At 58.7% G+C, this 11,857-nt stretch overlaps 1 protein-coding gene across 2 annotated transcripts; it reads left to right on the top strand.

Moving 5' to 3' along the window:
- The first annotated feature begins 241 nt into the window (after positions 1-241).
- RAB11B (RAB11B, member RAS oncogene family) lies at positions 242-9,978 on the top strand. 2 transcript variants are annotated; one of them, XM_081499281.1, is made up of 5 exons: positions 242-335; positions 6,774-6,969; positions 7,774-8,015; positions 8,301-8,413; positions 8,992-9,978. In XM_081499281.1, exons 1-5 carry the CDS (start codon positions 296-298, stop codon positions 9,277-9,279), a joined length of 879 nt encoding a protein of 292 aa, XP_081355407.1. In that variant the 5' UTR covers positions 242-295; the 3' UTR covers positions 9,280-9,978. The 2 variants fall into 2 exon arrangements, with proteins under 2 accessions (XP_081355407.1, XP_081355408.1); XM_081499282.1 differs by having other exon boundaries at positions 7,774-7,967; positions 8,333-8,413.
- Positions 9,979-11,857: the final 1,879 nt, after the last annotated feature.

Genomic DNA, 11,857 nt, shown 5'->3' on the forward strand with positions numbered 1-11,857 from the left:
CCGCCCCGCCTTCCAGAACTCGCTTCTGATAGGCTGGTGAGGCTGTCACTTCGGAAAGGTCCGCATTCCTTCCGCCTTTCTCCAGGAGACCGAGGGCGAAGAAGGTGGCTCTCCGGTGGCGCCTACCCCGGAGGATCTGCTTCCGTCTCTTATTGGCTGCCCTGGGTGCCGGTCGCTACACCACCCACCGCTGATTGGCCATCCGGCCGCCGCTCTGCGCGGCGCCGGCTCCGCCCCCGTCGGGTGTTTGTGGTGGGGCTGCGGAGTCGCCGATCCCGCCGGAAGCGCCAGGACAATGGGGACCCGGGACGACGAGTACGACTACCTATTCAAAGGTGCGGTCGGTGGGGCACAGACAGGCGGCGGCAGGCAGGAGCCGAGGCTGCGCTTCAGGCCTCTGGGCCTAGGCCGGAGCCCGAAGCTTGGGGCCCGGCAGGCCAGGCAGACGGGAGTGCCAGTGCAGGCCAGTCTTGGTCAAGTTCGGGCCAGGGTGCGCGGCCATGCGAGGCCGGCTGGCCAGAGAGGCTTGGGGGCCCAGGATGCGCCGAGGCGGGGCCAGGGCCCAGAGTGGGTGGGGCCCCGGGCAGTGGGAGAGGCCGTGAGGGGCGGGGCCGCCCCAGCATTTGGCGGGCCGGGCTGGGTGGAAAGCTCCCTTCGTGATGGGGGCGGGGCCTTTAGAGGCGGTGCTAGATGTGGTGGGCGTGTCCAAGGAATGGGCTGGGCTAGTGGGGGCGGTGCTCTCACCGAGTGGGAGGTGCCTGTTTTGAACGGTGGCAGTGCATCTGTAGGGTGCCCGGGAAGGTAGGGGCGAACAATGGGGGTCAAGGTGTGTGTGGGGGGGGGCCAGTGGACCCTGGATTGGAAAGTGGAGTCGGAAATGCGTTGAGGGGCACTTGGAGTGAGAGTGTCAGGGACTGTGTGTGCTAAACCCAGACCTGATGGTTAACTCTTAGGACTCTTTAAGAGCACTATCCAAGTACCTGCACTTTTCTAAGCACTTTACACACGTGAATTCATTGAAGCCCTCGCCACAACCCTGTGAGGTCGGTATTGTATTATCCAGCCTTTCTCTTTACGAACCTGGAAACAGGCACAATTTACGTGCTCGAGCAGGGTTTGAATCCAGACCACTTAAGCAGTGTATCTGGGGTTGTCAGATCTGAGTGGGGTTGTCAGACCTCCTCCTCCAACCTACCGAAAGATCTTCCTTGGCCAGGGAACAGAGGGCTCTAGGAGCCTCAAGTAAGACGTGGGCAGGTCAGGCAGCCATTGCTGGGCTGGCTTAGGGGTCACTGACTTTCCAGAGCCTTCTGTGCCAACCTAGGCTTTGGCCAGGTCCTGTACCGCTGAGCTGTGCTCCCCGGCTGACATTAGCCACCCTTGAGAGCTAACTCTAGGCCCACTCGGGACACCCTTGCCATGCTACCTCCCATGCCAGCCTTTGGCATCTTTGCCTCGTTGGGGGAGCTTGGCCATGGCTGGGAGTGTAGTGTGTCCATCACTATGTGTCTGTGGTATCATCCCCGGTTGAGTCCGGGGTTCTGGGGACCTTGGGGATGTAGAAAGTGGGATCTCCACATAGTGAACGGTTTCTGGGCAGAGGAAGTCCCTGTGCCACTCTGTCATACAGCATTGTGGGCTCCAGGAGCTGCTTGCAAGCTCATAGGTTGCCAGCAAGTTCATAGGTTGCCAGCAGGTGAGGCTCTGTGGTCGGCAGGCATCCGGCTCAGGTGCCGACTGAGCCCTGGGGGGTCTCACTTTAGAGGCGGAGAATGGACACTGTCAGGGCTTTGAGAGTGGGTGACAGGTGACCTGGATGCCAGTCCTGCAGCAGATGGTGCCTATGTCTACCCAGCCTACCCCAGGGGGCTGCTCCCCAGGTGCTGACTGGCCCCCACCTGCATGTGTTACTGCTGGGGCAGGCCAGGGCAGGGGGCATTCCTCCCAGGATCTCTTTTCTTTTTTAAATATTTATTTGGCTGCATCAGGACTTAGTTGCAGCATGTGGAATCTAGTTCCCTGACCAAGGATTGAACCCTGGCCCCCTTGCATTGGGAGCATGGCGTCTTAGCCACTGGACCACCAGGGAAATTCCTGCTCCCAGTGTTTCTGTGGTCCTTCCCCACTTGTTATTTGCAGGGCTGGTTTAGGGGTCACTGACTTTCCAGAGCCTTCTGTGCCAACCTAGGCTTTGGCCAGGTCCTGTGCCGCGGAGCTGGGCTCCCCGGCTGACATTGGCCACCATTGAGAGCTAACTCCAGGCCCACTCAGAACACAACTGTTTGCTGTTGTAAATAATCCAGTTCCAAGTGTTTGCACGAGTCATCTTTTGTCCTTTGGTTTATTTCCTTGAAGTCTGTTCCCAGAAGTACAGTTACTGGGTCAGGGGCACTGGAACTGGGCTGTGCGCTTCCCAGGACCCATCTCCTGAGTCCTCTTTCTGGAAATACTTCAGGGACAACTAGCCCCAGGGGGCAGTGCCCGCCTGCCCCACTGCCCTCTCCCCCTGCACTCCAGCAGGTGCCCTGCTGACCTCGAGCCGGGTCAGAAGTGACAGTCTAACCCACAAGGTCAGCGGTTCCCAGTCTAGTCATCTGAGACCTCACCTTCACATTTAATGCCTTGTCAGAGGACCTATCTATTATTTTTTGACCCTCTATTATTTATTTTTGGCTGTGCTAGGTCTTCGTTGCTGTGTGGGCTTTTCTCTTGTTGCGGCAAGCAGGGGCTACTTTCTGTGCAGTGATGTGGGCTTCTCATTGCTATGGCTTCTCTTGTTGCAGAGCATAGACTCTAGGGTATATGTGCTTCAGTAGTTTCAGCTCCCAGGCTCAATAATTGTGGCACACGGGCTTAGCTGCCCCGTGGCATGAGGAATCATCCCGGACCAGGGATTGAACCTGTGTCTCCTACATTGGCAGGCGATTCTTTACCACTGAGCCACCAGGGAAGGAACCCCTCACTGTTAACTTTTAATATTTGTCTTTAAATCCACTCAGTTAAATAGGAAAAGGAAAGTCAGACTCTGGGAAATAAAAAAGGAAGGAAGACAGCAGGCAGGCCAGCTGCCACCATCGCATCACTGGCCATAAATATGGCGAGTAGACAGAAACGTGAATACGCTGCCCCCTACAGGCCCTCCTGCGACCCCATGGCCTGCAGAGGGTCAGGCCTGGGCAGTAGAGAGGTGTCCAGGACACAGCTGTGCCAGAAGGGTTGACAAGGATCCACTTTCTCACCACACAGCTCCCCCGCCCTGCTGCTTGGTAGGGGGAGCCCTTCCAGAGTGGAGGGGTTTGTGATCCTCCCATCCCCCATCCTGTGCCCAGTCTCCCCCAGGCTTCAGTCACCTTTCCCTGGCCCTGCCCTGGGCATGGAGGGGCCACACCGCTCCCTCGGGACACTGGCTGCCCTCTGCCCAGCCCTCCCGGCACCAATGTGGTTTTCTGGCAGCCACATCACAGGGTGGCGTCCCTGACCTCCCGGTCAAGGCCAACAGATCCCCCTGGGGGTTTCCCACGTGCTTCTCCTTTTCCTCTGGGCTCATCCCTCCCACCCCCAGAAGTGAGTTTGTTTGTTTGTATCTAATTATAGATCCTCACTTTTATCCTGCTAACATTTTATCCTTTTCAGCCAAGGGCCATTTCCCCAGCCTGCCCCTCAATCCCCCGGGGGTGCCCCTGACCTCTCCTCTGATGGACCAGGCTGTGAGGTCCACAGTGGGAGCATCTGTGACCCCAGAAGGAGCATCTGTGACCCCTGATCGGCCTGGATCGGGGGGGCCAGCGCCCCTGATGGCCCCTCAGTGGCCTGAGTGTCAGAGGCTGGACTCTAGATGTGCTGCACTGTCCTGGGGCAGGGCAGGGCAGGGGACCAAGGGTTTCCAAGAGGTGCCAGCTCTTTGTTTTTGCCAGCGGGGCTTGCCTGCTTGGCCAGCCAAGTGGTATGCCCCGGGGGACCGTGTCCCAGCCAGTGATGCCACCAACTTCTGGGGAAATGCTGGGGGCTGTGTCCTCAAGGACTCTTTCTTTCCCTGAGACAACAGATGACTTGTACTTTGGACAATGCCATCCTCATTCCACAGCCTGCACACAGGCCTGGCCTGGCCACTGCCCCACCAGCCAGTTCTGCACTGGGCACCGCGTGCCAGGGACCTAGGGGGCAGCCCTGCCTTCCTGCCATTTGTCTGGGCTGTGGCTAGTGGCCCTTGTGTGGCTCTGGCCTCCACTGTTCTCACTGGGTGACCTTGGGCCAGGGGACTTGGTCACTCTGGGTTAAGCATCCCCAGCTGTACATGATCATGTGAGCATCTGTCCCTGGGGTGGCCCTGTGAACTCCATAACAAAGCCCTTAGGGCTGGGCCTGGCCTGCGGGGATCAAGAGATTGTTGGGCTGGGCCAGAGCAGACCTCATGTGGCGAATGGGACCCCCAGGCTGGACAGATGGACAGGGCTGGGAAGACAGCCAGAGGGTAGGAGGAATACAGGGCCGGGCCTAAAGGAACCCTCTTCCTCCTCATTTCTTGTTCTGTTCCTGAGGACATGAGAACTGTGTGCAAACCTTCCTGGCTTTGGCTAGATTCATGCCACCACCATGGGAAGGAGGTCAGGGGTTGGGGGTGTGGACAGTGGGTCCACAGTCAGTCCAGTCATGGCCCCACTGGCCTGTCTGTGAGTCCTAGGCCCTCAGGCCCATGTTCACTGACCTCTTTCCACCATTCTCTGAAGTCAATTTGGCATTCTTGTGTCCAGTGCCCACGGTGTCAGGAGAGGACATTGGCATTGTCATCAATGGCTTGGCCACTTGGTAGTTTGAGAGGAGAGGAGGTGCCTGAACCCAGGGGTTTTGAAGGATGAATAGGAGTTTGCCAGCTACGCTAGGGGGTCAGGATACCCCAGATAGTGGGAAAGGAGGAGGCTAAACCCAGACCTCTGAGCTCAGCTCTGTACTTGGGAAGCCTGGGTTCACATCCTGCTGAACCACTCTTCAACTGGATGGCCCCACGCAAGTGACTGCCCGTGTCTGCACCTCAGTTTCTCATCTGTAAAATGGGTCATGTGATGTATATGTGAGGTGATGGCACATCAAGAGTTTTCTCAGCACAGAACATCCTTCTCGTTCTTGTTATTCATGGCTCTAATGCAGCCAGTCCAGAGAGGGTACTGAGTCTGGGGGCTGCCTGGCCTACCCCCTCCTTACTTATAGCCCAGGGATGGTGACCTGGGCATCTCCCAGTTGGGGAGAGGTGGGCCTGGGAAGCTCCGCCAGCCCCTTTGGCATTTGTTCATCGAGTAGGTATTAATCAGGTGTGTCCTGTGCGCCGGCACCGCGCCAGGTCTGGGGATACTACTGGAAACCAGACTGTCCAAGGTGGCTGCCCTCGAGGCAGAGTGACAAAAAATCATTACATGAAAGCTGGCGAGTGTGGTTGGGGGGAAGCTATGGAGGAGAGGCAGGGACGGGAACTTGGGAGTGACGTTTTAAGAGAATGGCAGGGGTTGGCCTCCTTGATCAAGTGCCACCTGAGGGGCCACACAAAGGAAATGAGAGCAGGAACCCGGTGGGTACTTGGGGAAGAACCTTCCAGGTAAAGGGTAGTGTCGCGAGGAGGCCCATGTGTCTGGAACAGAGTGAGGGGGGAAAAGAGGGGAGGTGAGGGCAGGGAGGGGACGGGTCAGGTCATGCAGGGCCCTGTGGGCTCCGGACTTTGGAGGTGGGAGCCCTATGAGGGGGTAGGGGGTAGGGGGGAACCCACTCCGGGTGCTCACAGGCGCCCTCTGGCGGCCTAGAGGAAAACCTGTCTGGGGTCAGGGAGCAGCGAAGCGGTGAGAAGCAGCAGGAATCTGGGCGCACACACATAACATTTCTCATCAAGGAAAAACTTTTCGCTGGGGCCTTGAGCGACCATGTCCGCAGCCCCTGGGGTGCCAGAGCCTAAGACCAGCGCTTGGACGTCCCTGTGGTTTCCAACTGGAGCATCTAGAAAGAGACGCTGTTCCTTCTGCACTGCACACACACTGTGCACACACCGACACGAGTCCCCGGGACTGTGTTCTGGGTCTGAGCGCAGCCCCTCCTGACCTCTCCACCCCAGAGCCTGGAGCGGCTGGGCCCTCAGAGGCAGGGCTTCCGCAGGTGGGGACAGGAAGCACGATAAAGGGAAAAGTGGAGAGAGACTCGCCCATTTTCTGCCCTGCTCGTTCACGGCTCAGGCAGGCTCTTGTTCCGGCGTGCCTGCAGGATGATCTGACGCCCCCTACCCCGCCAACCTGTCCTAGGGTACAAGATGTTGGCTGAGTTCTGATCCCACGCATTCCCATGACTCTCTTCCTGAGGTGCTCCTGTTACTCTGTCTTCCTGTGGAAAAGGCAGCCCAGAAAGGTTAAGTAACCTGCCAAAGGTCACCCAGTCCTGAGGCTTTCTCAGGCATGCCCTGACTTCCCAGGTCACCAGGGAAGTTTGGGGTTTGAGACTGTTGAAGTTCGGGACTGTCGAGGTTTGCGACTCCCCAGGCTGCCTTCTACCCAGTGCCTGGGTCCCATCTGGGGCAGTCCTGCTCTGAAGGACCCTATTCGTGTTGTACCTCAGGTGAGGGGCCCAGGACAGCACTGACTCTGCTCCATCTGATTTTGTCATGGGTCTGCAGCACCCTGGGTGCTGCTGTGAAGGTCCTGTGGGTGGACGTGGGCGGCATGTGGGGTCTTGGCTCTGGGGCACTGCCCGCTTCTGGCCCAGGGAGCCTCACTCGTGCCCCTTCCCACCCCTCCCCCCAGTGGTGCTCATCGGGGACTCGGGCGTGGGGAAGAGCAACCTGCTGTCCCGCTTCACCCGAAACGAGTTCAACCTGGAGAGCAAGAGCACCATCGGCGTGGAATTCGCCACCCGCAGCATCCAAGTGGACGGCAAGACCATCAAGGCGCAGATCTGGGACACTGCTGGCCAGGAGCGCTACCGCGCCATCACCTCGGCGTGAGCAGTGGGGCCAGGGGAGAGGGGGATCGTGAACACAACCCCGAGAGCAGAAGGCCCAGGGTGGAGGGACAAGATCCCTGGGAGCTGTGGGACCTGCTAGAAGGCTGGTGCCCAGTCTTGGCCATGCTGTGACCCCCAGGTGGGGACGCCCCACAGCCCCTCTGACCCCTGGGTCCTGTTGAGGTATTGCCGTGTCACTGGGCACTGGCTGCATGGTGAGGGCTGTCATCGTTGGTCTTGGCCTGGGCCACTCTGCCTGCTCCCCAGCCTGTCTGCTCAGCCTGCCCAGCCCCCCATCAGTGCTCACACCATGCCCCACTCCATCCTGGCTTCCCGGTGGCCACCCAGCCATCATGACCCCCTCAGGCTGCCTCTTCCCTGACCCTTCCAACTCCCATCAGCCACTTGCTGCCTCCTGAATTCCTTTCACTGAGGCCGGGTCCCTTCCTCCGCTCCTTGATCTCTCGGACTGAATGCTTGTCCGTCTGTCTTCTTGGTGCCCCGGACAGGACAGGCCACAGCAGGCATTAGAGCTTCTTCCCTTTCCTTGTGTGGTGGTCTTCTCCTTTTAGTGGCTGACCCCAGGAGTGTCTTCTGACCCCAGATCCCCAACTCCCTCCTCAGGCCTCCCCATTCCTGAGCTGAATCTGGGGGGTGGAGCTGGGGCCTCAGGACACGCACCTCTCTCTCGAGGCCACGTTGGTCACACCTCAGGGCAAGGAGCCGCTGCCTGCGGAGCCTGGGAGGCCCCCTCTGGCACTGGCTCAGTTCACGCCTGGCCCTGCCCCACCATCCTCACAGGTACTACCGTGGCGCAGTGGGCGCCCTGCTGGTATATGACATTGCCAAGCACCTGACATACGAGAACGTGGAGCGCTGGCTGAAGGAGCTGCGGGACCACGCTGACAGCAACATCGTCATCATGCTGGTGGGCAACAAGAGCGACCTGCGCCACCTGCGGGCTGTGCCCACGGACGAGGCCCGCGCCTTCGCAGGTGAGTGCCTGCCAGACCTGAAAGGGGTGGCTAGAGGGCAGCTGGGGGGTCACTCTGGGTCATCCGCTCTGGCCGGGGCCTCAAGGGGCCATGCTCCTGAGAGCCGGACTCTGACTGAGGTGTCAGAGAAGTATCTGGAAGGCAGGCAAGGCAGCTGGCCGACACCGGGTGCGTCTTCTGTGCCTGTGGCCGCAGAGCCAGCCTCCCCTCCCCCAGACTAAGTATCCAGTCCTACCCCTTTGGTCCCCGAACCTCATCTCCTAGACCAGGTGAGTGGGCAGGCAGGCAGAGTCCAGGAGAGGGTAAGGGTGCCCCCCACCCCACCCCCACCAGTTGACTCACCTGGGCCATATCCTCTCTTCCAGAAAAGAACAACTTGTCCTTCATTGAGACCTCAGCCCTGGATTCCACCAACGTGGAGGAAGCGTTCAAGAACATCCTCACAGGTGGTCACAGGGCCCAGCTGGGGTCCCAGAGGGTGGGCATGGGCGGGGCCCCAGCCACCCGGGTCACATGCTCCAGAGCACAGCCCCCAAACCTTCCTTCATGAAAACCACTGTTCAGTCTGGACATGGGGACAGACAGGGCCTGCTCCACAGCATGAGGCCAGGTCCCACCTGTGCTGTCAGTCAGAACATAGGGAGCCTCCTACAGGTGGGCCCTGGGTAGCTTCACTAGAGAACAGCCTGCAGGGTCAGTTGGGGAGGCATGTGGCCTCAGGGACTCGGAGCCCCCAGGCTTCTGGAAATTTCTCCTTCGGAAAAGAAGGCCTCTGGTCTTACAGAACCGAGTGGCCCTGGCTGAGAGGTACATCTGCAGGCAGGTGTGGGTCCTTCTGTTCCCGGGTACACAGCTATCCCTGGGGATTGGTGGGAACCTCCGGGAGCCCATTAGGAGGCGCCCAGGGTACAGTGGGAGCCTTTGGGAGGGATTCCAACTCAGCATCCGGAGGGCTGCCTGGAGGAGGTGACATCCAGAAGACTACTGTGGCCTCACCCGGTGCTTCCCTCCCCCCACCCCATAGAGATCTATCGCATCGTGTCACAGAAGCAGATTGCGGACCGCGCAGCGCACGACGAGTCCCCTGGAAACAACGTTGTGGACATCAGCGTGCCGCCCACCACCGACGGACAGAAACCCAACAAGCTGCAGTGCTGCCAGAACCTGTGACCGCCCCGCGCCTGTTCCGAGCGTGCGTGCACGTCCCGGCCCTACGCCCCCTCCCTGCCCCGCCGCACCCTCCCGCCCCTCTGTGACTGGCTCCCGCCCTCCCCTCGAGCTCCACACGAAGAACCAGCCCAAGGAAAGCTAGGAGCCCCTGGCTGCTGCACCTGCTCTCCTTGGGTTCCAGTGGGCCTCTCATCTCTGCGGGGCGGGGAGGGTGGTAGGAGGGAGGGCGCGGGCCAGAGGCCAGGAGGATGAGCAGCAGGCTCCTCCAGTTTTCCACGGCAGCCTCAGGGGAGCGATCGCCGCCCTCCCTCTCTGGCGGGTTCCCACCCATAACCCCACTCCTGGCTGATTCAGCCGGACGAGCAAGGCGCCAGGGGCCGGGCAGGCGGACACTCTTGGCTCTCAACCTCCTGCTCGCCCACGCACAGCCGGCACCGCGCACGCCTTCAACCTCTCCCGCGCGTGCGCGACTTAAGCTCCTGCCTGTAGATTTATGCTGGGAGAAGACCCTCTCCCCACCTCCCCCTCCTTTTTGCACGCAGCGCGCTCTCCAGCCTTCACCCCATCCCGTGCCCCCATTTCTGTCTTGTCTCCCCGTCTGGTCAGGAACCTGTTTGCAAGTGAAGCAATATCTCCGTGTTTTGTATATACAACCGCTCTTGTAGCCTTTGGTTTTTTGTTATTGTAGAGAAACACAGATTCTTTATACACTTTGTAAGATTTACGCCAAACCCTAGCTCTCGATCTCTTATTCTCCCTGTGGCCCCTGCACTGTTGCCCGGATGCCTCGTTTCTCTCGCCCGGTTACTAAAATGTATAATTCGAACTTCCTGTACAGAAACCTGCCGCTGCGCCTTTGTCTTCTTTTTTCCGCCAGGCGGCGCTCCTGAGCTGGGGTCTCACTGCAGGCGCCCACCGCCATGGCTCAGCCCCCGCCCAGGACAGAGCGGAGCCCACGGTGGTCCTGGGGTGGGTGAGGGTGTGGTTGGTTGGACCCTCTTCCTGCCGCCCAGAGGCCAGGAGGGAGTGAGGAAAGGCTAGGGGGTGTTCAGTTAGACTCCCCGGCACTAGGACTGCCAGCCCTAAGACCTGAGGGTGTGAAGGGGTGGGCTGTGTTCACTGCTCCCCGTCTCAGCCCCCAGGTTGGGGTTCACTGCTGACATTCTACCGCCCACCTGGCCTCCTCCTCAGCTGTCACCTTGCTCAATGTCAGCTCCACCCCAGCTCATTCCATCCTAGACCAACCTTTGAGGAGTGCCCACTGGGGAGACACCCGTGACAGAGGAGGGGCGGGGGGCACTGACGGTTCCTCTGGATCTCCTCAGGATCCAGCTTCTCCCCTTGGCCCGTGTAGGCAGGACTGGCCTGAGGGTCACTTCTCACTGTGGAGGGGGCAGAGCAATGCCCCGCCCCACCCTGATCACGTGACCGTGTGTGTGTGTTTCCCCCACCCCATCACCTGAGTGCCGGCAACTGTTCTAGAAGCTCCAGCCCCTGGCAGAAGCCACTTGTGCCCTTGAGCCCTAGGAGAGCCACCAGAGTGGGGGTGCGGGGGTGGCACGCCCTCCAGGCTCTGGCTGCCCTGCCAGGAGGGATGGACAGACCCTGACATACCTCTCCTGGAAGAGCTCAGAGCCCAGACCCGCAGGGGTGTTCTGACAGGGGAGGTGGAGTCAGGGTGTGTGGTCCAGGGGGCCAAGGCCAGTGAGAGAACTGGGGATCCTGTGGGACTGCACACTCCAGGGCTGAACACACAGACCCTGGGGGGTGTTGACTCTCCTGGGTTTGGGCAGAGCAGGGCATGGAGAGGACGGATGGTGAAGAGAGGGCTCAGGAGGGCCAGGTAAAGTGATGAGGCACCGGAAGGGTGTCAGGCGGTCAGAAGATGAAATCTGGGAATTCCCTGGCAGTACAGTGGTTAGGATTCCTTGCTTCCACTGCAGGGGGGCACAGGTTCGATCCCTAGTCAGGGAACTAAGATCCTGCACTGCAAGCTGCGTCCCCACCTCCCAAAAAAATCAAGTCTTTCTGGAGCCTCTGTGATTACCCAGGCCTGGAGCACATCCCTGAGAACAAGAATATGTGTCACTGTGCCCTTGAGGGGTCACAGTCCTGCAATGCTGTTCTGATTACTCTTCAGTGATTTAATAAGCACAGTGTTTTCTCTCTGCCAGGCACTGTTCTTAAGTCTTTTTTTTTTTAATAGTAAAATACACATAATTACCATAAAATACACATATCATAAAGCATGCCATCTTAAAAAAAAATAACCATCTTAACCATTTAAGTATAATGTTCAGCGACATTAAGTATTATATTGTTGTCCAACCATCACCACCACCCATCTCCAGAACTCTTCACCCTACAAAACTCAAACTCTGTCTCCACTAAGCACTAACTCCTCATTCTCCCTCCTCTAGCCCCTGTCAGCCACCATTCAACTTTCTGTCTCTGTGAAATTAACTCCTCTGGGGACCTCCTATAAGTGGAATCCATATTTGTGACAGGCTCTTTTCACTGAGCATCACATCCTCAAGGCTCATCCACGTTGTAGCAGATGTCAGACTCTCCTTCCTGTTTAAGGCTGAATAATATTCCATTGTATGGATATTCCATTTCTTGTGCATCCATTCATCTGTGGGTGGGCACTTGGGTTGCTTCCATCTTTTGGCACTTGTGGATCACGCTGCTATGAACACGATGGTACAAATATCTGAGTT

This window comes from Giraffa tippelskirchi, chromosome 6, assembly GCF_054371585.1.
Source record: "Giraffa tippelskirchi isolate mGirTip1 chromosome 6, T2T-mGirTip1v1.2.pri, whole genome shotgun sequence".
NCBI classification, from domain to species: Eukaryota; Metazoa; Chordata; class Mammalia; order Artiodactyla; family Giraffidae; genus Giraffa; species Giraffa tippelskirchi.